This window comes from Manacus candei, unplaced genomic scaffold (assembly GCF_025592945.1).
Source record: "Manacus candei isolate 608988 ecotype Guabito, Panama unplaced genomic scaffold, ASM2559294v1 h1tg000002l, whole genome shotgun sequence".
Taxonomy (NCBI): domain Eukaryota; kingdom Metazoa; phylum Chordata; class Aves; order Passeriformes; family Pipridae; genus Manacus; species Manacus candei.
The window spans coordinates 6,981,972-7,007,943 of NW_026138050.1; the positions used below are offsets into that span (position 1 = coordinate 6,981,972).

At 42.6% G+C, this 25,972-nt stretch overlaps 1 protein-coding gene across 2 annotated transcripts in view; it reads right to left on the reverse strand.

Moving 5' to 3' along the window:
- Positions 1 to 25,972, reverse strand: part of NPTX2 (neuronal pentraxin 2) — a 110,780-nt gene that overhangs the window by 76,259 nt on the left and 8,549 nt on the right. The window contains exon 5 of one of the 2 annotated variants that reach the window (XM_051779560.1): positions 23,968 to 25,604. The exons of the other annotated variant lie outside the window; for it this stretch is intronic. Within the exon in view, the coding sequence (XP_051635520.1) occupies positions 25,377 to 25,604 (228 nt within the window). The 3' untranslated portion in view covers positions 23,968 to 25,376. Of the gene's footprint in view, positions 1 to 23,967; positions 25,605 to 25,972 lie in introns of those variants that run through there. 2 annotated transcript variants of the gene reach the window in all.

The following is a 25,972-nucleotide window of genomic DNA, read 5'->3' on the forward strand; positions in this document are numbered from 1 at the left end:
TTTCATTTCAGAAACACTTTTTCTTCAAAGCACTATACAGCAAGGTTTTCTAAATTGGAGCTCTGGGACTAGGAGATCTCTTTGGTCATGGTAGCAGTGACAGAATACAAATGTGTCCTCTTCCCTGAGAGCAATTCAGGTACCAGCAAAGGAAAATCTCTGCTGGTGTGTCTGCTTATTTATTCCCCTTCCCCCTCCTTTTTTTTTGGTGCTGTTTGCACAACAGAAGAGTGTTGTTGAACAGAACGATTTTATAGGACATAATGTGCTACAATAAGCAGTCTGCAAAGAAAAACATCTTTGCTTTAAGAGATCATTTCCAAGTTGTAGAAGAGGTAGCAGTGGATGTGCAGAAGCAGAGTAACCAGTGGGAGAGAAAAGCAACTCACTTCACTTATAAACTCGAATTACAAATATACTTTTCAACATTTCATCTGATGTTTGTATATATACACACGAAAGCCTCATAGTAAACTGGCATGCAAAACCTGTTATTAAATGTACAAGCCCTCAGAAAATAATATTTCAGGCCATGGAACAAAAAAAAAAAATCAAGAACTAGAATGTGGAGAAATAAACGTAATTTCCTAAAAGCTGCATTTCAACCTTCCCTGAAAGTAGCAGGAACAGATTCCATCTCCTGCTCTGGAAACCTGCTGAGCTCAGCAAGGCTGTTTGGAGAACACCACTGCCCTGACCAGAGTGGTGTCAGTCACAGAGAAAAGAGTTAAGTGCTGTCATGGTCATGCTACAATTAGGCTGGTTTCCAACAGCCAAGGGAAGATGTCCCATTACCAGCTGTCCCAGTTAAGGCAGGACTCACCAGAAGGGAGCAGCCAGGTCCCAGTTGCACAAGACACCTAAAAAGAAGGGGGTGAGATTCAGTGCAGCTAAACTGCAAGCACAGAGGAGACCCTGCAGAATTTGTGGGGCTGCTCCCGGACCAGGGGTTTGTTGTTCATTTTCACCTGAATTTCCCACCCCACCCCAAGAGAGTTTGCTCTCACATTATGAATTAGGGATATGTCAGAACTCTCTGTGCATGCTAAAGGCAACCAGGCTTCCAGATAATTGACTGAGCAGTGGCCTGGCACTCCTTGGAACTAATGCAGCTGAACAAGGGCTTTGTTGAAATGGGAAAGCCTAAAACAGATTTGCTCAGATCAAGATTTAAGCTTTGTCGGACATGCTCACCGTGGCTCGGAGAGCTGCCCAGAAAAACTGCAGGCAGCAGGTAGCTCTGGTGATTAGAGAGAGGGAAGAGGGGGTCAAAAAACAAAGAACAAGAAAACAAAAATCCAAACAGGAGTTGGGAGAGCAACAGTCTAACACTGATGGTGTACCCATTACGAGCAGTGTCACACAGCACATGACACCTGTCCCCAGCCAGACCCACTAAGGGCCCCTTTTGCCAGGTCTCAGGGACAGAGCCACCAAGACACTGCCAAAGCAAAAGGACCATGTATGGATTTCACCCACAGCCATCTCTGGTTGCGGGTCTCACCTTTCTACCAGCCAGAAAAACAGCTCAGTGATCCAGCTTTGCAACATTATCTGCATTTCCAGGACATATCTTCTGTCTCAGGCAAGGATGGGTTGCAGGACATGGCCTTCAGTTCAGCCTCACTTAAAAAATAATACCACTGACAATTTCCCGGAGGTAAGCTGAGCTCTAGAGCAAGAACACCCTTCAACACAGGAGAAGCTCAACAGTGATCCCATGACTGTGCCCAAGCAATTTTCAGGAAATTGCTTTCCTTTAGCCTACTCCCAACAGCGCTTCATTTATAACTCTGATGGGTCTCATAGTGAGGTCCACAGCCCAGCTCCTGCAGAAGCCACTGCAGAGGATCTAACATAAAGTTCCCACCAGACTTCTCCATCCCAAGATTTGTTTCAGCTGCTTCCCCAATAGCTAATCCCCATTCTCCTGGTCTGAAATTCCCAAGAGGGCAGGGAAGTGACACACAGAGACCTGCAGCACTCACTCCACTACCCACAGGGGAGTTGAGGCCTCCCTTGCAGGGTAACAAGCTGAACAGGAGGGGATGCTTCATTTGCCTCTGCAATATTTCAACTCTCCCATTGTGACAAACCAGTCTCCCATCAGCATTCCAAGCCCCATGTTTGGGATCCCAGTCGCTGCCCCACAACAAGACATCCAGCCTGGCAGCCCAAAGAGGATCCCCTCTAATTAGCCCTGCTGGTCATGGAACACAGGGTACCTGTAATGGTTTAAACCTCACAGGACTACATTTTAATTATGACTGTGTTAGAACAGAATCAGTCACCTCATCAAGCTTAAATTAAATGCATATTTAGCAATTTTCATGCTAGCATTCCCAGAAATGTGATGCTTGCACAATGAATTATTTATATTGCCTAGATCTCCAGTGTTTTTTAAGAACAAAACAATCGAACCAAAACTCCAGGAAGGCAGGTAAATAAATTAACAACACTCTTCTGAATGACCATGTTTCCCACTGCCTTGGCTGCCACACACTCGGAGCTCCCGTAGTAAAATGAATGAGAAACATTCAAACCCTGTCAACCAAATTACTGAGAGCGTTTCCACTGTAAACATGGATGGAAGGGTTCTTTTATTAACAACAGCCTCCAGGTAAATATTTACTTTGTTTGTAAGGTGGGAGCTCCAGACGCCAACTTGCTGCAGCAGCTGCACTAGGTAGTCCAAAAATAGCTATTTCCCTGTTAATAGGTGAGTTTAAAACTCATGAAAGCTGCTGTCTGAAAGGACAGAATGAGAATGGCAGTAGCCAGGTATTCTGCACCATAAGCTGCTTTCAAGGATATGCCCTCAAACTGTGCACTGACCAGTGCCCCCAGCCAACCTAGAGCTGAACAGCAGGCAGGGATGTAAATCCCACTGATTTCTTGTGAGTTTTAGGAGGGATCATATGAAAGTTAATCAAGTTGACCAAGAATTTCAGTTACATAGATCCAGATTTGGTAAAAGATCTGAGTCATTGAACAGGGGTAGAATTAAGCATGTGCTTCAACCTGTATAGATAGGGCCTTGCAAGGTTGAGTGTTACACCCCTGGACAAATCTCTGCTTGTCTTTGTTCCAGCTTACCTGTCTAATAACCCAGGATGATAGCACTTACTGGGCTGTTATGAAGCGTGAATAAAACTGTTTAACACACCAGATCCCATAATAAAAAGTGATATAAGCACAAAGTGTTGCTATATCAACATAGCATTATACTGTAGAAATAATAAGTGTTATGAGAGTTACACTCAGGAGTTTTAGTTTAATGCTGTGCAGTTTTCCACTGACTCCATTAATGATCAGCCATTACAGTAAAAATAAATTACCTTTCACAGCAGTTAAGTTTTTTGTGGTATAAGCAGTAGTCAAAATTTAACAGAAGTGACAGGTTGAGTTCCCAGTGACACCTGAATCTTGTACATCAGCTGCTTTTGACAAACAGAATTTTGTATGTCACCTGCTTTTGACAAACAGAAGCACAGGAAAAAAGAAATCAATGTAGTAAAGCTTTCACTGGAAATAGAATGATCTTATTTCAGTTATCCATCATATTTCCCACTGAAATCATTAAGAATGAGGGGAGCAGAGAAATCTGTAATAGGATGTTGGCAAAAGCACAAGGGAATCTTTTCCCTAAGCTCTTAAAGCTATATAGCCCCTCCTGAAACTTGACAAGGTGTGTTTTAATGCTTAATGTTGATGCCAATCAAATTCCATTGTCTGTGATTGAAAGTCTGTGTGCAAAGTTAAATTTTCCCCTAAAGCACTGAATCATTAGTCAAAGTCCACTTCTGAAATTATTTTAACATTTTGAGTTGGTTTCAGATAAGAATGATTCAGATTTTAAAGATCTTCCCTTAAACAAAACCCACACATGTACATGACAGATGGTGTTAGACACATAACACAGAGTCTATAGTAGTATAGCTATATATAGAGATATGTATGTCTTATCTGCATGATTTTAGAGATAAGAATAGTTTGCATCACTCGTGTGGTTAGTCACAAGTCTGGCAGGGGACCTGAAAGCTGCAGAAAACTTGGACAAAGAGCTCTGGTGCCAGGAGATTTCCAAGCACCAGAGGCTTGCATCTGGCTTTGTCCTGTTCTATTCCAAGCCTTTGGAAGCCAGTTTCGGCCAAGTTACAGTGACATATCATAGCTATAGTGCAACTGCCAGCTGGCAGTCTCCAAGCAAAATCTGGGTTACTACTAGAGAGGAGCTGGGAGAGTGGCCTGGTTTTAGTGCCTCACTGAGACCACCCCAAAGCCCTGAATGTGTAACCTCCTGATCTACAGCTATCCTTAGTTTTAGCTTGAGAGACTCCAGGTTATAACTAAGCCCAGTAGTCGAGACTACAGTCTAAAGGGAGGTGTGAGACAGAGCAAATGGGACATGAATTTGGTTAACAGAGCAAAGATTCCACCCTCTCTGTGAGTGAAAGCACATGAAATTACATCTTGATTCACTGTTGTTTGAAAAAACAGAGTATGCTAGTCCTGGGCAAGTGCAACACCAGGGACAGGAGTGTTGACTCCATTATTTTCAAACTAAGAGAGGCAGAAGACAACTCATTAAAAGGGACATTCACTAATTTAGTGCACCTATTCTTCTGGAGAGTTGGTAAACACTGTTTTTTTGGTAAACAAGTTTCCAAAGGAAATTTGGAATTTAATATTAAATAAGACTGCTTTTCCCAGAGTAAATAGTAGATTAATCTCTTAATGCATTGGAAAACCCATTCAAATCTTTTGCAGCTGTGTCCTTGGATATGGACAAACAAAAAACACACTGAAGCAAATCTCTCCTAGTGCACCTCTACTGGCATCAGAAATCAGTGACCTATAGTATTTGAGTGGGGGTTACCCTAATACAAACTCACTCATAAGCTTGATTCCAATCCATTTTTAAGGAACACAGAGGCTGAAGCAGATGTCACTGACATCAGCATCAGTAACTGAGTCATTACATTTGGTACAAGATCTACTTATAGCCCAGCTAAGATTAACTGGAGCATGTGGTTACCTGTCAGATGGATTTCGTTACACAAATAACAACCACGCCTTCCAAACCACCTCCTTCTCCTGCAGGTGTCAGACAGCTGCAGCATTAGAACTAGCATTAATATCAGCATTACATGAAAGCAAAGTTTAAAATGCTCTCCTCTACTTGTTCTCTAACCAAAGTCTCTGCACAGCAGTATTTGAGAGATATCTGCCATTTGCCTGTCCAAAGGGGGTTTGTTTTTGTGCTAGTGGTAAGTTTTATATTGCCCTACACTAGAGGTGCTTCAAAGATTTATCTTTATTTATTGGTTAAAACTGGAGTTACTCCCCTGATCAGCATGTTTTCCCTTGCAAATGTTTAGTTCCCTCTATTACTTTGTTTTCTGTGGTTTTCCTTTTTTTTTTTTTCTGAATCATCTTAACTCCTGGAGCTTGTACAGGTTGATTTAACAAGAAAGTTCCCAAATCCTTGACAAGCACAACTGCACCAGCCCAAGCCAGTGCAACAAAAGTCATCTGTGCATTGTCTTCAAGTGAATTCACTGTGCAGCTTTGCAGGTACAGAGCTATTCCTGGCAACATGGTTGAAATAGTAGCAAAGCATTCCCAATTTGGTAAAGTGCTCCAACCTACACGTGGCCTTGCAATATAAAAATATGTAGAAGGAAAACCACTGCTAGATGTAACAAAGCTTCAGGGGATTGACTTTAAATATGGGAAAAAAAGAAGCCTGAATATCAGATTAAATATGCAGTAGGAAGCAGGGTGGGTTTGCTATCGAGACTTTCTTTAGCAAACCTGCACGTGTCAGACACATATCATCAAGAAACCAGGCTTAGGAATTGCCATGAATATTTACCAATTTTTGGCTGAACTAAAGGATCAGATCTTGTCTGTGCAATACAACCACACTCTTCAAATATTTGAAAAGCAGAAAAGTTTCTAGAGGTGTTAAAAGAGGCTGGAAAGGATGTTGGTAAATACAGGGAGCTATTCTACAATGAGCTCGGCCCAGACTGCAGCCTCCATTCCTTCGCAGTATTTTGGTGGTCAGATCAGCCTCAGTGGCCTGAGCTAGAGGTTTGTTCTACCCTGCATGTCCAAACACTTTGGCAAGATCCTTCTGAAAGGCTCTTTCACCTCTACCTACGCAAGGTTGCTCATTATGCATTTGTATCCCCATGAAACCACACTGTGGTGGTGAATCATTCCATGGACTGCTAAAGCCCAGGCAGCCACATCCCATGACAGAGGGTGATGCAAGTCACTTGGCACTGCCCCTAATCTCCTTATGCTGAGGGGATGGAGGGAGCAAAGCACTGAAGCTTTTGAAATGTAATTAAAAATATGTTGTCTTCCAAATAACTTCATGATCTTAAAATGGTTCTGGGAGCATTTAACGTAAGCTGTGCCCCATAAAAACAAGACCACAAACTACAACAAATATGGAAAATATTAATGAGGTACCACCTAATTAAAGTTAATTTGTCTGGATTAATTAGTAGACTGCTAGCTATTCATTTGTTAAACTTTGTAAATATGAGACATCTACAGTACTGAGTATGGTTCATTCAGCAACTACCAAGGCTAATCCCAAAATATTTAGCCAGCACTCGAGCTCAACAAGCACACATGGTTGTATAAAAATCTCTTTTTAAATTTCCTTTAAAGAAAAATAAGTTTCTAGCTGGGAAGAGACTTCAGATAATGGCCAAATACTGAAAAATCTGAAGGCAGAAACCCTGTAAAATTACCAAATACATGATTTGCATATTTGCATTTTAAACCAAACTTGTGATTTCCTTATAGCACCTAATGCTGAGAAAACAAAAATCTTATATAATCCAAAAGCATCCAGCAATTTTGAACTACTTTCTCAACACATATTAGAGAGGTTGCTGAAGGATGTGTGCCAGGGCCACAGACTGCTGGACATAGATTTTTCTGTTGTGCATATGGTTTCTCTGATACAGCCCTTTGGATGAGATATTAGCATAGGGAGCACAGAAAGGGACTGTCATATGTTAGATCCTGCACAAAAAGCAATATCCTATCTCTCCCTGAACCTAACTATCTCACTGGGCTTCCCAAAGAGAATTCCAATTTTTAGAGCATTAAAGAAAAGGCACAATAGCCACACTGCCACTACTGCAATGCTATTTTTGAGCAGCCAGGCTGACATGGAGATCACCCCGTCACTGCTGGAGTCCAGGCTATTTTAATAACACCAGAAAATGTTTTAGTCATATTCATAATGAAGCTTTTGAAGAATGCACATTTCACTTGTGTTACCAAGTGATTGCATTAAGGACCCTGCTTTTCAATGGCAGCCCAATTGGTAGAGCCTGAATTTAAAAACAACTTTGGAAGGGTTTCCGATCAGAGAACTGTTCTACAAGGAGATGACCTCCATCAGTATACCCTGAACTTAAGTTCTTTTATCTCTAAGACAACAGAGAAACAGCTTCCCCACACAAGAGGCAAAAAAAGCAACTCTGATTCTCTGCCTTGAAACACCCCAAGCACAGGACTACTGCCACAGCCCAGAGGAACAGGAACATGCTTTAGGTGCTACTGTGTTTCAGAAGTCCCAGAGCTGCTACAATACTCTGGGATTCTTTCCACAGGAAAAAGATCAACACTTCATTATTCTTCTGGATTATATTGACAGTTGGCAGGTTAAACTCTTTGCCCCAAATATTCATCTCTTGCTTGCTCAAGTGTTCTTTATCAGTGCCAAGTGAAGGTTACAAACTTCAAAAATGCTGCTCCATTAGCCCAGGATCATTTCTCAGGCTCCTGTCCTTCCCTCAGGAGATACTTCTTTAAAAAAAGCATCTTAGGCACAAACACACCATCTAGCTACACCACCCAGTTCCTAAGAAATGCCTGTACACCATCCCCTGCCTGCCAGCCATTTCAACAAGCCCTTTTATTTGATTTTTCAGGGGGAAGTTGGGATGTGAACAGATCAATGTTATGCTCAAGGTAAAAACTGCAGAGATCTAATCTATATAACCTACTGAAAACAGCACAGACACTTCCCAGTGCTGATGGCAGTGTGCTGTTTGGATGTCACCTGAGAGTAGGTGAGGGAAAAAAACCAACACAGGTATGAACAAACACTGTCCCATGACAAGGCTCATCTCTGAACCTGCAGCCTGGTCATCAGTCCAAGGAAAAGAAAGGGTTTGTATCACCAGGGTTGCAGGGGCTGCTATAGGCTGTCCTGCAAGGGACAGATTTTCCAGGAATGTTCACCCTTGAGGTAGAAAACATTTTCTCCACACATTTCTTCCATTAGTCTTAAACCAAGAAGAGCCTCCGATGGGATAAGGCTGACAACCGACTGTAACCTCAGCCTTGCCCTTAAAGCAGTGCTCACCACTTCCCAAAATAGAGCATGTGAGCAGATGTTTGGGAGCAAAGAAAGCAAACATCTGTCCTGCTAGAAATGTAAATCCTCCATACCCACCCCCTGCCACTCTGCAGCTTGGCACCAATCCACCCCAACTCCTGCAGCACGTGGGCAGCACAGGGAACAGCCCGATCCCCACGTCACAGCAATCAGCTCCTCACTGCATCGTGGGGGATGCTCTGCATTAGGCACAGTCCAAGGTTGCTGATGCACACCCAGGTGGCATCCCTGTCACAGAACCAAGCAAACAGAGTGGGGTGAGCGGGGTGTCCCAGCTGTGCTCACCAAAAGGACATTTGCAAGCAAAAGGAGATAAACTGGTTGATCGTAGGATGCCACGTGAACCAGGTGTGTCCATGTGAATCTGCTCAGCTGCTTGTGACATGCAGTGAAGCTGAACAAGTGCAAGAAGTCACAGGAGTGCCAGAAGGAAAATCCTGGCTGTTACTTTAATTGTAAGTGGGCTTGTTTGCTATGTTCTCTGCTGGCAGCACGAGCATTTTAAATAAAACATGACCAGTAATTTATTTAGCAAGCAAGTCTTTGAAAAGTTCTTTTGCACGGTTCTTACTAATTTATGCCACATAAGATTAACTCTCCTTTCTCTCCACATGTCCGTGTGCTTGAAGGGACTGGGGGCAAGATCCACATTAAATATTTCTCTAAAATACATTTGTACACACTCCTAGCTCTGTTTCACCACCTGATACAACACTTGGGCACAATCCTAGCTCTGTTCTACCACCTGACTGCCTCAAAGAGCTTCAGAAAAAATATGATCCAGCCAAGGATTCACTCCCTTGCTCCCAGGATTCAGTTTGCTGCTTCTGCCAGTCAGTGCTCCTTCTTCAGGAATATACATTATTCATTCTACATATTATGGTGCTGATCAAGCAGTGCACAGACACCTCTACACAATCAATACAGCTGCAGCTGTACATCTGGAATAAGCTGAAAAATCCTGTGATGTACACATGAAGTATTTACATGTGCACAGACCCAAAGCACATGCCAGGACAGGATAACCCACTGCACTAAAGGACAGAGCTCCTGTGGTTACTTGGAAACATTCCTGTAAAGTTTAGGTGCAGCTCAGTGGGTGGGTTTTCACTGCCAAGGTGGTTTAAAGCAGGTGTTGAATCTCAGTTTCAGTCACTCCCTCTGGCCACACATGTGGGGAAGCATGTGCATATTTGTGTGTATAGAAAGCATTTTATATATGTACCAAATATGCTCATACAAGATAAACACACACACACAACGTTCACATACACATAAAAGTTATTTTCCCTGGGAAAAATAAATATTGTGAGGAATCAGAAAGAGAAAAAAAAGTAAACAAACCCATACAAGTCATGAGGCCAAACCAATCAGTTTATCCTTCCCCAAAATGGCACTAACTTCTCAGATAATGACTACTGTGATCAGTGGCATTTACAACCTGGTTCATTTTATGCAGTAATAGGGTTAAGCCATTACAACTTAACCTTACTGAACCTTAGAAGATACAAACTTTATTAGTGTACCTGTTCATTTTAAACACAGTGGTTTTTTAACTATTTAGGAGTTAGTCCAGAAAGACCAGTTGGCAAGAACAGCATGTGAATGTCTTAATGATTATTTAAACTTTGATAAAGTTCAAGAAGAAATTAGTTATATTAAAAAAACCAGTGTGACAGCCCAAGACAAAATGGGCTTTCAGAATCATGTCAATGAAGATCTCACCCAAGTCAAGACTTGATGAAACTAAGAGGCAATTTTAGGACCTAAACCAACCAAAAGGATTTGTGCAGGGATGTCTTTGTGTTTCCCACATCACAAATGAAGGCTGTGCAGCTGAGAATGCAGAACACAGGTCAGCTCTTCCAGCTGCTGACAACCCACCTTGGACAGGTGTTTAGGTACCCAAAGCACAACAGCAGCTCCATCTGAATTAATGCTGCTCTTGGAAAGCTTTGCTCATCTCCTTCCATATGCATGAAGCCCCTCTCACTCTGCTGCACCCGCTGGGCAGTCTCTACATGTGCTCAACAGCTCTTTGGCTCTGACCACACTCCCAGCTCTCCCAATTTGAGTCTCTGCTACAGCCACATCATTTCCAAACAGGACAGACCACCCTGAGCCACAGTGAGATGCACTTTCAGCCAGCTGCACTTGGGTATTAGCCTGAGTGCCAAGGTGAAACATTATTTCCCCTACAAAGTCTTTATTAGCAAACACCAGCATACTAAATATTTAAGACACAGTTACAGGATCTATTGCTTAATGCACAGTGTGAGGAGAAAGCAGTACACTGATCTGCTGAACATACAGCTCGGTTCAGTTTAAAGGATCATTGAGTAACAATCAAGATACAGCAGTGCTGAGCACTGGTTACCCCACAGCACAGCAGGGATCACATTTAGCAATAATGAAACAACAAGGAGGCCCATCATTTTTGTGGTTTCAATTTTATCATCTTCAATAGCTATTTAAAGGGTAATAGTTGTGGATAAGATGGTTCAGCTCTACTCAGAAGAAGTTTTGCAGAGCCTGGTTTAGGAAAGATTAAATCTCACTGTAATCTCCCCAGACCAGCCAGGTGTGACTCCTCTGAAGCCTTTATAGCTGTGTAGCATAAAACTAGAAGAGATCAGCGGTAAGGACCAGATTTAGAAATTAAGATGGAAAGAGGAGGTAAGAAAAACATCATCCATCTCTTCCAAAGAATGTTCGTAAAATCAGGTGGGTTTTACACTGTAAAATAAGTAGCTACCAACTCAAAATGTTATACTTAAAATGCAGTGCTATTTTAGACATATTTTGTTTGTGAAATTGGTGGGCATGGACTAAGAAGGGAAAAATTCCTGAATCTGTACCTCCCCCAGACATTTCCCAGACATCTGAGTGCCCAAAATATACACTATTTTCTGTTATTTGAGTCCATGGCAGCAACAGTTTCTTTTCCACACCTACTGTGTTCACAGGCAGCAAAATCCCTTGGTTCCCTCCAGGCATCCAGCCCCCACCCCTGTACCACTGATACCCAGAAAATAAATCTACTTATTGTGCCCTTATTGATTTTGTAGAGCTACAACATCTTTGGTAAACAGAGTCTACAACTCGAATAGAGATGATCTGATTAACTCTGCAATTGTACTTATTGCTACTAGACCCCCTTTTTCTCCTTAATGGAATTATTGATTTAGAGTTTGCAGCAACTTATATGTAACAATGAGACATGGTGCTGTGCACAGAGATAAAGCAAAGGAAGAAATGTTCACTTTTAACAAGGAGGACAAAATAATACTTTTCTGAGCATATCAATGAAGATAGAACAGCTTTAAAATAATTGGTTTGTTAAGTATCTTCTTGTAAAAGCCAGGGGTGCACATACTTGGTGGTGGTCCAAGGGACAGACAGGAGCTCTCTGCAGCAGCACCTCCCTCCCTGAACACACTTCTGTCTTCCCCCCAGGGTGGGTGGTTATTCCTGATTAGTTGCAGCCCTGGAGAGAGACCTGGTAGTGCAGAAGGATGCAAGAACTACCTGGGGATTACAGGTGAGAGCCTTATTTTGGGCAGCAGAGCCCCCTGATTTAGGCCAGCACAGGGAATACAGGCCCATCACCTTTGCTGTCCCACAAATGAGATTTGTAGAAAATCCAAGACCTCACAAATAAAGGCACAGGTAAGAAAAGCATACCCAGATTTAGCAGCCAACATTATTATTGACCCTTGGATTTTTATTTTTTAAAAAATTGCACACAACAGCACATTAACAGAACTGCCTCTGGAGAAGGGACAACCAGATGATACACATTGTGGGGGTAGGAAATGCAGCAGAAAAGCACAGATTGTCCTCAGTGCAGATACTCTGTGGAATAGTTACTCTATATAGAACTTGCATTGTTTTGCAGAGCAAAAATTCAGACTGGTTCTTCCAGGAAAAAAGTACTTACTCTTCTCCCCCTCATACAGCTGCAACTCTTGGAGAAAGAAAAAATCAAATGCAAATAGACGAAAAATGAGGACACAAAAAACCCCCACCAACACCGTTGAAAATTATCCATTTATCATAACAAAATGCCAGCCTCCAGTCCAGGCCTATGACTCAGGACATGCTGAAGTGTTTCCCTGAATTAAGCTGTGGCCATTCACTAGAGATGCAAAGCAGCCCCCCTGTTTCAGCTCCCAAGAAAGACAAAGTTAACAGGTACATCACAAAAATTTAAAAAAATGGGTAGAAAAGTTCAGAGTCATATTAAAGAGGAATTCAGTGCTAAAACCTGAGCTTGCTGCAGAAGTCTCAACGGAATGTTAATGTCAAGAACTACCCATTTGTAGGGAAACCGTATCCGCTCTATTGAACAGTCTGAGATCCAACCCCTAAATAAAACGGGGATGAAAAGAAAGAGAGAGAGTAAAAGTGAACAGGAATTGATCAGTTCTGGGGGAATTGCTGGGAGGAAAGACCTCACACACACGTTAGGCAGCTGAAGGCTACTGGGATTTCAATTCTAAGATATTTATTGTACCACTTTGTAGTTTCAATTAAAGCCCATGTTAAATGAATTAGGAGTGGGGTGACAGATCTTCAGAAGTAGATTCTACAGGGAAGTATCAACAAATGACTGGATGTTCCACATGGATTCATACCAGGCCTGGCATACTCACCACTGTCAATTATGATACTGAAATAAATATATATTCTACTAGCAGAGAACGTACAGCCTACACAAAGAACACAGTAGTAAATTAGGATGGAAGGAGGCCAATAGAGTGGCCTGGATGGCCCAATAGTTTGGTCTCTTTCCAACAAAATAGGCTTCCACAGAGCCAAGACACAAAGCTCTACGTCTAGGAACAACAAGCATTCAATATGAGAAACTGCATCCTAGAGAGCAGTTGAATAAAGGATTTGGACAACAGAAAGAACATGCAATTTGTTAGGCATTCCCAGTGGCATAGTTATCTAATATCATCCCTGAATACATGAATGCAAGAACAGTGTCTGGGAGTGGAGATGGTATTTGACTTCTCTATAGGGAATTTGCAATAACCAATTCCTGCTTCAGACCTGATGTTGATGAAAGACCCACGAAAGGGTTAAGTGCAGGAAGTACCCAAACTTGTTCCCAGTTTCTGCCACAGGCAGAAAATGGCCACAGTTGACTTGCAGGGAAGGAAGGTACCTAAGAGGTAAGGACAGCAAGGCCCAACAGTAAAACCTGAAGCCAGACAAAATCAAATTAGAAAAAAAAAAGGCCCATCATCTGAAGCCTGGAAGAACTGACGGGAACACACTGCAAAGGAAAATGTGGATTCAGCACCTGCTGACACCTTCAGACCCCTTTCTAGGGAATCCACTTAATAGAGCAGATTACAGGCTCAGCAGAGAAATAAGTGGGACCTTTGAGGGTCTACTGAGCTTGTTACTTTGGAAGAGGTTTCAAGCTGAGAATTGCAATTTACTTTTCTTTGGTAACTGCTGGGAATAGAGTCCTTAAATTCTTGTACTACAGCTTTCAGGAATACAGCGTGCAATAAGGAACTTCAAACTCTTTCCTCTGCCTTTAAAGGCCTCTGTATCAGCAAAGTTAAGAACGTACTCCAAACTGCCAGTCTCAGGAAAAGAAAGCTGCTTCCATGTAACAGCTCAAATCTTAAGGGCATCTTCAGCACATCTCTCTTTTCTACTGCTGGAGGAGAGTTTCTACAATTCTCCATTATGAACTTAGATCCCTTAAGCAGAACTGGTTCTAATGTTAACCATCTGCAGGGGACTGCAAGGGTGCTTCACCCTGCCCTAGGCCACTGGGCCACACTTGGACCAGGCTGATGACCTCAACGAAATTTTTGTAGCTGCAAGTTTCTCCTAAAGATTTTTTAAACTGAAGTCCAATACTGCCATTTCATTTCTAACTCCTGTGTAATGATGTTTTTTTCCTTCCACAGTGCACCCTTCTGCATTATTAATTTTGTCACAAGACAGTTTCTGCTATTAAAAATTCCATAATAAATATTATTGCCAAGTGCTGATGAGCAGATGTTAAGCAGCATTTAAAGATTACAGGACCAAGGTAGGTCAAGTTATTTTAGTTCTCTCTGGAATCTAGAAAGCTCTTTTAAGCTGATTTTATGACGAACCCGATTGCCTGCTTTCATTACTAGAAATTCACCATATCTAATCCCCTTGTTCCATGTAGCAGAGCGTGCTGAGTGACACACGAGTGTTTCTCTTTGTCCAGTTTAATCAACCAGCTGCAGCTGCATTCAATCACCTTTCCTGGAGAATGAGCCTTCACTCACTACAGCTTCATCTTGAGAATAAATGGGTACCCACAAGGAGACCAGGACTGCTGACAGTTGTACCACAGCACTGATTCAGCCCCATAATAACTCTGTGTGCATCAGTGACCCAGAATACACATAAACACTTTATCTAAGTCCAAAAATAATGGGTGATAATGCAAACCAATTCAGCTTGAAGCTGAAGGAAGTAGTGCACTCTCTGAATGCATTAACAAGGTTTTTTGGTGGAGCATCTGATTAAAGGGAGTAGGAACTTCCTTTAGCTGCAGGAGCCTGTTCATCCAGCGAATAGTGAGAGGGCAGAGGGGGAGCACCCTCCAAAGGACACCTGAGCAAGGCAGCCAGCAGACTCAGCAGGAGCAGAGGATGCCCAAAGCACACATCCTTCCTCTTTGGAAGTTAGATTTTGTGACCTGCACCAAAAATCTCAATTTCAGGTTGGACTGCATGCCCAGGTCTTGAGCATGTCCTGCTCAAGGACTCCTGCTGACTTTCTCCTTCCTGCTCTTAGTCTGGGTGTAGCTTCCTCCTAATTTAAGTTCTTACCACCTGCAGTGGTTAAAGACTATAATGACACAACCAGCTTAAATAGGGGGGAAGGGAAAAGCTGTAACAGGTACAACTATCCTGATTTTGGTACCAGTAGGAAGAGTTGGGGTAACAAAGTCTTTCAGGAGGCACAAAACCTTTGGACAGACAAATCCAAAGGAGCTGTTAGACTAAGATTTGGAAACTTCACCCACTTGCTCTCAATAGAAATCAATAGTCACAACGAAATTTCCATTTTCTCAGCAACTCTCAGTGTGTTTAGAGCAGGACTGGTATCAAACCCAAACTGTGTGCATTAAAGTATGACTTCTATAACAATTACAGCAGCAAAATACAGAGCACACTGGAGTTCAGTGGTTCTATTCAAGTACTTTTCATCTCTTAAGGGACCGTTTCAGAAGCACAGCTGAACTCAGAGACATGGGCTTTGATTTCTTTCCCCCACCCTTCCAATTCAGAAAATAATTTAAATTCCACAAGTGCCAAATTGACCTTGCATTCTCCTCTGCTTGCCTGCTAATTAGAGTTTAACAAGTGGTGCTTCCAGCCCTTCATAGCTCATCCAGAACAGAAAGTGATGCAAATGTGAACTGATGGGATCAGAGAGCTTTACCCTACCATCAATTTCTACATAAATCCAGATGGGGCATCAACAGGAATTCTGCAGACAGGGGATGGCCCAAAGCCAAGATGAAAGCAGCACTAATAAATCTTACTGTGGTCATGTTGCTCTGTTACACTTCTATTCTTTTTGAGGTTTAAAACATTACAGCAATTCCCATCTGGGGCAAGGCCCAGAATGTAATTTCATTCTCTTCTAATGCTTTCAACTGACAGGGCTGTCAACAGTCAGTGAAACCAGCGTAGATTCAGTGAGCCAGGAACAGTCACATCTTCAGACAAACCATGCATTAGCAAATACAACATACTTAGCATAGCTCTTAATTAAATAAACTTGCAGATGTCACTTAAGCATTGATAATTCAACACAGTACAGTGATTTTTCTAGGAAGCAAGCAAGGCTCTCTAAAAATCTCCCACCAGCCTTGATTTTCTGCTCCAGCCTGATTTTCAAAGTCCTATTTGGAATTTGCTCTCTTTGTCTTACAATATCCTTGTAGACTGTTGTTAGAGGTATACTTTGATTAAACAAAGATTTATGAGCTTTTGTTTTGAATTTGTATTTTTCAAAGCCAAAGAGTATAAAGAAATGTTTTAATAATGTCTGAAATGCTGCTCAGAATGCATTCAAATAACAAGGAGCTCATGTAACTAGATTTGTGCCGTGCACTATTACAACAGCATTGCTAATCCAAGAAGATGCAGAGGTATCAAAGGGATGCCAAGGAAATGCCACAGCAATGTTTCAGAATCAAGTAGTCTCTGTCAGCTCTTCAGGACACAGAATTTACAAACTATCATCATCAACTGCCTTTTATGCTTAGCAGGGAAAGGAGAAGGCAGTGGAACAGTTTTCTGTGAGTTCTTCCCACATAAACAAGTCCTTACTGGAAGTTAAAAAAAACCTGGGACGCAATACGTTTTGTGTTGCATAGACTCCAGTGAACAGGAGCACTATATCCAAAGCCCTTTAAAGCCAGTGGATGGCTCCCAAAGCTTTAGCAGATTCCTGATCCTCCCATCATACAGTCAGTTCCCTGCCTTTCTGAACTGTACCACACGTCCATTAAACAGCAGCAGGAACCAGCAGAGAAGAATCATTTCTCAAGACCACTAAAAACCCAGAAACAGCTGAAGAGTCTTTATTGGTATCATATCCCCAGAAGTGCACAAGAACCATTTGCAAGTCTGACATGGCTTTCTACAGCAATACACTTTCACCTTGGCATTTAATTCCGACTGCTCTGAGCCCTCCTGTCAGCATCTGGAAAAACTAATGATTGTCTTTCCAGTAACAGAAAGGGGTTTGATACACACACCCCTGAGGGGACAGGAGAACAAAAACAAGCCTGCCTGAAGCCAATTGATGCAGTCCTGCCTCCCAAAATACAAACCTGACTTTTAGCCAAAGTCCAAGGGGAAGATGGTTTTTCCATCTCTGCAATGATCACAATACAGAGACATTATTTCCAGTGTCCACTGCTGAATTCAGAGACAACTTTCCCCTTACCACACTTTTTGCAATGGTCACAGTTTCCTTCCCCTTCTCCCCTCAAGTGGTTTATGCTGTTTCACCCTCCTCCCTGTCTTTCTTCACGTGCAAGAAAGTTGCTACAATGAGCAGGGAAAAATGACTACATAAAGAGAACTGCTGCTTCTTAGCTCAATGAATGCCATTGAAATTTGCATCCTTCAATGGAAAAATAAATATATGAATGATCAGCCTTTGAATTTAAGCACTGTATGGAAAACCAGGACACAATCCAAAAGATATTAGTAAGATTCTGCTATTACCTATTACAATGAAGGTAGGTTATTTTTATTTTTAGTCCCCACCCTCAGCTGCCAGAAATTTGCCCCAAGGGCTGGTGAGGAGGAAAGAGAACGAGGAGACAAAGCAACCCCCAACATAAGCCACTTACCAAAGATTCACTCAGCAAATGTCAAACAACACCTAGTTTCCTACAGAAACCATGAAGATATTTCAATTAAAACAATAAACCCTCCACCTTCTTTCGTTTTCTGAAATGGGTTGATATAAATTCTCATCTACAACATTTTTGCAGTATCAGAAAAGGGACCTGCTCATTTGGCAGTGATATTTATTGTGCTCAGCAAATGCTACACATTCCCCTCTTTAACACATATAACCCATCTCTAAAAACTTGTCTTCTTGCTGTGTCCTCAAAATTACTGAGGGAAAATACAGAAAAAGAGAAAATTAAATAAATAAAGACATAACAGATTCCAGTGATTCACAGTAACCCGCTCCAGCTTGTGTTTTTAAAAATAGCTTTAAAGTCACACTAGACTTTTTTGTTTCATTTTTACCAGCCTGCTCAGACTTGTCTCAGTTTCCTGTTCTTCTCCCATTCAAGTCTATGGGAATTTTGCCTTCAGTGTAATCAGAGAAGGACATTCAGTCATATTCATTTCTCCAGCGTGAAGTAACCACAAAGGCATTAAAAGGCACAGCCTAGTGCAGGCATCACTACACATCTCTAAAGTTATCCTTTTTCAGACTGCCTGTGGTGCAGTACAGAACAGATCTCATTGAATTTCTGGGACCTAAACAACCCCACTTGCCAATTCAGCTCAGATTTGAACAGGATTGGAAGATTAAAATCACAGCTACAGCCCTCAACAGGTCATCCTTGCAGCACCCTGTACCTCCACCGCCCTGTAAATGCCAGCCCATCTCCAGCAGTGAGCAGCTGACACCTTATCCCTGAACCATCAGATGGCAACCTGAGGTCTAAGAATCACATGTCAGCCCCTTCCCCTTCCCAAGGGCTGTCCAATGTGGCCCTTGGCTGTTTGCAGAGGTGTCCTGCTGAGGCAGTGACCTGCAGCCAGCCCTCCCGGGGCTGTGCTCGCTGCTGGTGACGTAGCTGAGGAAGCCTGTGCTCCTCAACAGGCTGATCTGCTCTGTGCATCCTCCCTCCACAAAGCCCTGCCAGCCTCCAGGCAATTCCCAGAACAAATAGGCTGGTTTCTATTTTCAGCAGGAGCCCCTGTCATTGCTTGGACTCACGTCAAGACAATGTTTTTCTTATGTTTTTTTCCAAATCCCGAGCATAGGGAAAAAAGCAAGACATTATCCTCTGTGCAATTTGTTCAAACTGATGTGCCGGGTCTTAAATTAACAAGCAAGAGCTGCATTCTGTCCCAAATACTTTGTGTAAAGCTCTTCCAAGCTGACCTGTGCAGTCAGTGGTGCCTGAGTAACCATAGCAGCATATTTGAACAATGCCAAATACTTTTGAACAGACACTGGAGCTGCTGATGGACGTGAGAAGGGAGGTGGATCTGCTGCTCACCGAGATCAAAACCAGAGTAACAATGGGCAAGCGAGAGTGCTGGTGCAGCCTCGGAATTAATATGACAGCACAGCTATATACAAGGAAAACTGGGACCAAACCAGCTCTGGAAGCCTCCTGCATTGTCTGGATACCTGTGCCCACCACAGTTACCCAACCAGCCAGGTCTGATCACTCCTTTGGAAAGCCTTGGAGGTGCCAGTTTTCCACTTGACAAGAGCCCCCATCAGGTCAGAAGTCCAAAGCACATACTGACAGCTGTTTTCCAGTTACATCAAATTATACTTGATGCAGAGAGGTGTTTACCTCCTGCAATTATCTGTGGAGCTGGAAGTATTTCCAAGACCTTAGAAGCCTTGAAAAAGCTAATTAGTGCACTACCATAAATAATTTGATCTCTTAGGAGGATACATACTCTCTACACAGCAAATAACAGCTTCCTTTAATGGAAAAAAAAAAAAGAGGATGATTTGCCAATGCATATCTGTATTTTACTATAGGTGTTTATCAACCATTTATAATTTGCCATAAAGAAAGTAGAAAAGTGAAAAAAAAAAAAAAAAAAAAAGGAAACCTTGGCCTAAAACATAGCACATTCCTGTGAGCTACACCTTCCCTGGAAAGCAAATCTAGGTCTGCCCTGTTTTGTCAGACATAAATATCTCCTGCAGGGAAATCTCATATGAAATTAAAAGTCATGGCAGATCACTTCTCCCAGACCCTTTTGTCATTGCAGAGATGGAATAAAGCTGCACAGGGCAATCTCCTCCCAGCTCTGCATCGGGGAGGAGGCAACTGCCTGCTCTGTGCCCTCTGAAATGAGAGGAAAACCAATTGCTGCTTCATGGAGAAAAAACAGCTTTGTCTGGTACCACAGCAGGGTGGCACATCAGGTGTTCCACTGTAAATAAACAGTGAACACCCAGTAAAATATAAAATTTTTAAAAAAGGAAAGTTATAAATCACCTGCTTAGCTAGTGTTGCTACCTAGAAGTTTTAACATACTGTTTTAATACATGAAGTTGCCCTTTAAAGAGGTTTCCTTTTGCCCAGTGAGGTCAGGAGAGCAATTTCTTGTGGCAGAGATAAGGCTGGGTGATGAACTCTGTTACAGTAGCATAAGGATTTTAAGTTACCCATAAGCTGGTTTAAGTGTTTTGAAAGATATAAAGTCAAAGAGCATCTAGTACCTTAAAAACCACCTAAATCCTCCTAAGAAATAGTCCTTCAGTTACTTCTCTGAATACTTATTCTTCAAAAGCACTCCAGGACTGCTGCTGGGAACAGCTTGGTGATCTGAAAACCAGGGCAAACTTCTTGCAGACATCTTCCAGCACAGAAGAGCAGCACACACGGTGCCACAGAGGCTCCAGACTGCCCTGGGCGAGGTGAGCTCTGCCCCTGGGAGTCAGTACAAGCTGACTGGGAGTGAAGGAACAAGTGGGCACCACAGACACAAGTGCTCAGCATCCTTCACGTGGCAGGAGCCCCTGGGAACAGCTTTGCCAGGAGCTGAACGGCTCTGCCACACACATGTGCTGGGAGCCAGCCCAGGTGAAACCCCAGAGCATCTCTAATAAATAAAACAGTTTCTCTCAGTGGCACCAAGACATCAGAAAACTTCTGTATTCCAAGCTTTGCCAAAACATGAGCCCTGCCCTCCTGTGGAGAAAGAAATGCACCTTTGAACTCCTTGTGCAAATTTATACTTTTCTAAGCACAGCCTTTTAGAAACAGCTATAGCCAGGGGTGCAATTAATTCAGTTCTTTCCAGAAGATTTTTAGCTCTGTAAAACTCATGTATTATTAAAACATCCCAGCTAAACCCTGAACATTATCAAGGTCCCACTTCTTCTCTGTGAAGGGAAAGAAAAAAGACGTTTGGGTGAAAGATCTATGGAAAAATCCCACAACACCTTCAAACCCCCAGATTCCCTGGCTACCAACAGAGACCTTTCCTTTTTGTGGATTGAGTTTGGCAGTACCTGATCTCTCCATCAGCAGGGCCCTTGCTATGCCCAGCTTTGGATTCCTACAGCAGCATTGAGGGATCATCATCTGTGGCAGAAGCCTCAGCCCGGATATTTTCTCCTGTACCTGCAGGATTCAGGACCCCTCAAGGATGATGCAATAGAAGCCTGACCTTCCCTCCCAGTCTGGGTAACTAAAATCAGCTGGATGAAGAATCCTTACACATAGAGTCAGGTGCCAGCAGCAAACAAGAAATAAATCTAATCTGTAGTTACATAAACATTTTTTTAGAGCAAATATTACTCTGGTTTAGAAAGTGCCAGCTTTAAACACCTAATATAACACAGCAGCTTCACAACTGGCCTGCATTTCACCTTTAGGGAAGGCCTGAGGGAAATCTGGTCTCTGAAGCAAAACAGAATCAGCTTCTCCCTAGCAGCCTCATGTACTCAAACACCAGAAAAGCGTGTGTAAAAATGAGGATAGAGCTTTGCTGGTAAGAATTTCTGTAGCCTTCTTTGTATTTCTGAGAGCTAAATTCACAGTTTAATGAGCAAGCACCGCCCAGCAAAAGCCACCTGGCTCAGGGAGTCAGTCTCCCATTCCCAGGGGATCCCAGAGGCAGAGATGGTCCTTCCCCTCACCAACACTTGGCTCAGCAGGTGTGGAGCTGGAGCCTTCAAACAAATACCAAACATATGAGATTATCAACGTTTTCTAGTGACCAGCCAGTTAGTCAAAAAAACCCTTGTCTTTGAAGAAATATAACCTGGATTTACACACACTGAATGCTCCATTTGTGGCTGCCAATGCATCGAGTACATACAAAGAGAATATTGCAATACAGAAACTGCCTGAACAGCACCCACAGCCAAGCCAAGTCCCCTGCACACCTGCTCAGCCCCAGCTCCCAAGGGTTGGCTTGTTGGGATCACTGATGCTGCTTTTAGGAGTCCCAGCTCTGCCTGGTTTTAAACAGAAACACACTTTCCAGAAATCTGCATTACTGCATGTTCCAAGTGCTGTAGCTGTCACTCAGCTTTCCAGAAGTTATTACTTCTGTGTATTCAGAGCAGTTTGGGAACTGAAGGTTGTGTTGTCACTTCCACACTTCATAAACAGTATAGATGCTGGAATGTGGTAATATTTACTCCTGTTTTGCCATCTGCTTATATATGCACATAAAACATGTGACTCCCAGAGCGTGGAGCAGCAGAGTAACAGCGTTTTCATTGCAAGATAAAGACACAAATATCAATACACATCTTTTCTTATTAATGAAAAAGGTGTTATTGCACAAAAGAAACTATATATGTAGTAAAAATTAATGAAACAAATCCTTTTCAATGGAATACATACTCCTTAGCTTTGACTTTTCCTAAAGAGTCAGTGTTAAAAAAAAACCATACCCAACCCCCCCCCCAAAGTCTCTACCATCTGGATTATTTACTGAGTAAAAACCAAACCAGAGGGTTAAACTGTTAATCTTTAGAAGAACCACACCATCTCTAGATCAGGTTGCAACAGGACAAATGCCCCCAAAGACCCTTTCACCCGAGCACCGTGCCATACCTTTTAGTATTATTTCCACGTTGGAGAGTTCTGCTGTTCCTCCTTCGTGCAGCCCGATGAGAACTCGAGGAAGAAAGCAGCCAGCCCTCACCAGTCCCGGCCAAACAACACCCCCAGCCCAGGTGTTCCCACTGCACAACACAAAGCAAGTCCAGCCCCCACCATTTAAACCTTCCCATGCAGGTGGGGCTCCTCACTCAGGTGCTCATTGTTAAAGTGAGTGCTAAGACAGACCTAAAACTAGGGGGGAGGGGGGTTCATAACTCTCTAAATAAAGATTAACATGGCTAAGGGAAGTGTGAAGACTCTCTGCTTCCCTCAACCAACCAATGGATCCAAACAGTGAGTGTTTAAAATGACTGACCCTGTCCACACACAGGGTCTAGGAGCTACAGCCCTTATGACACAGTCTTTTGATATCAAGTGGGTTTTGTGGTTGTTTGGGGTTTTGTTTTTCCTTAGGGTAGGGAAAGCATGTTGTAGGTTGGGGGTGCAGCATGTGTGTCTATTTTAAAGCCAGTCAGAATGGGAACATTTGAAACCAAGTTGTGTAATGTTTCATAAAAAATCTCAAAAACTCTCCCTGGCCAGAGAAAGAGGTCAGAGCTGGATAAACATTCCTGTCCTACCTGATTGTTGTCTTACAGAGAACTTGTTAGTTCACCAGGCAGATAACTGGGTTTGCTGTCAGACCCCATGGACACAACCCTCTACAGCCAGCACAGGTACAGGGCCTCTGCTCTCCCACTGCAACAAGTCATCTGTGGTGAACAGATCTTTTCTCACTGGTTTGGGACACTTGCCTACAACCACTACTTTCAGCCAGGAGGGATCACTTCCAGTTTCTCACAACTGTAAAAATAAATATGAACCTGCATTCTCTATCCCATCCCACTCCAGTGGAGCTGCTGGATCCCAGGGTGGAGACCAGGGCCTGGGAGAGGGCTGCAGGAGGAGGCAGAGCTCAGCTGGAGCCTCAGGCACCCACCACATCCAGATGGAGAGACCTTCTCCCCAGCTAAGGTTCCACACAACTGAGTCCCCCCTCCTTTGATTGAAGATTGAGATTTAAGGAATTTAGGGAATAATGAAAACTTCTTACAAGTCTGTACTTCTACCAGTCTAGGGAGACAGTAGCCAAACTCAGAGCAGCTATGAAAGAGAATATTCAGTGTCTTACGTGACTATAAAGGAATTAAGAGACTCATTTTACAGTGCATTTTAATTAAAAGTTCATTATAAGAATTTTCTTTTAAGAACAGCATACTACATATTCATGGAAATATGTAACTTTACCCTACAAATGGGACTGTCACCATATTATTCTTACAATTCAAACATATGAAAAATAAAATATGATATTTAGCTTTATAAATTCCCCCTCCCCCCCCCTTTAAATTCTTTTTCTCTTAAATAACAAAAGTATTAACTCTTTCCCAGTACAGTGCATTTGCTATCTGCGAGCCACAAACCAAGTAGTCACATCAATGCCAAGGAAACAGCAACATTGTTTGCAAAATATTGAGAGAAAATGATAAAAAAATATAGTAGTCAGCCCAGTGCTTACAGAAGAGACAGTCAACAAGAATTGAAAAAGCAGCACATTTTCATATTACATAGGACCATCATAATAACATATAAACCAGTGCAGAAGACTTATGCTGGAAAAATATGTAGCAATTCTCAGCAAGCAGAAACTGAACTTTGGCACTTGCTCATAAAAAGGCCTTTCAAAGCAAAACAAAACAGAAATTCACTTAATCACAGCTTGTATATTTAAAAAAATAAAGACATTGACTAAAGCAAGAGAAACAATAGAGAAAAGTTTACAAGCCAGGTCACTAGGAAGTCGGTACATTCAGCCTACAGAAAATACAAGTACAATCTTTCATCCATCCATCTACACTGGGATCCTGGCTAGCAAAGGACAGGCTTTGGGACAGAACCTCACCTGAAGCATCTCTACTTCAATGGAGCTGTGCTGATTAAACAGCCCTTTCTTCACATTGAACTGGTACAACGTGTCTCAAATACATCCCCTCTTTGTCATAAAATAAGGATTTTTAATCTGCAAATTAAAAAGCATGAGCCTTGCACTCGGACAGTGGCTGTTCTGCTCTACCCACAGTTGCACCATAACCACTGCAGTGTAAGGATTAAGTGATTTCTTTTAAAAAGGGCTAAAAAAGAATGGCTTTGATTCAAAGGGGAGACAATAGACTGGAAGGAAGGATTCACACTTAGCCTGTTAGTCCTGGTGCCCTGACAGCACCTCCCATTCTCAGGAGTACTACAGTGAACATGTGCAGGGCTCTTCTCCCTCCCCGCAGAACTCACGGACTAAGCCTGGGCCCAAACAAAAGGCTGTGCAGGCCAAAGCATATTTTTGGATCAGGCCATAGGAAAGCCAGGGCTGCTCTAGCCAAGAAGTGCTCCTTTCATAGTCAGGCTCAACCCTGAACTAGCAGCTCTCTTTGCACTGAGGCAGTTTACTCAATGTTTTATTCTTTTGAGAAGTTAAGATCAGGGAAGGGCAGAGAGAAAAACAAGTGCTTGAGATTGCACAGAAGATTGTCCTACTAAAGGGGGCACTTGAATGGGAAATAATCACAGCTATAAATCTAGCAGACGCTCTTCACAAGTCTCCACAGGCCATTTAGTAGCACCTCCAAACACATCAACGTTGTTATCGACCCAGGGGATGATGTTGCCAGGCATGTTGATGGAGCAGTTAGCAATATTCATGATGTCTTCAGCTTTTAAGACCCTGTCCCATATATTAAACTGGCTCATCTCCCCAACGAAGGCTTGAGTTGCATCAAATCTTCCTCCCACTGTGTCCTTTAGGCACACAAGAGTTAGGATTAGATGAGAAGGTTATTTTGGCATTTTCTTCTTCAAGTTTGAAGTCCCTCCCCACCCAGACACACTGCTAGAAGGAGGTGCAGAGTTAGGTCACAGAGATGAACAAATTCAAGCTTCTAGAAGACCCACATTGAACAAGACATTCTATGGAACAGTTACAAGCTCCAATCTGAATTATGTCAAAACAACTGAAGGCAATCAGTGGTGACTGCACAACATCCCAAAAGGGCTACACATAACCAACCCTGCCCCTGGGCAGTAGAGTTGGAAGGCAGCTTTAAATATTGAGGCTAATTTAGGAGATATTATGCAAGCAAGGACAACTTCAGCAAGAACTGCATAGA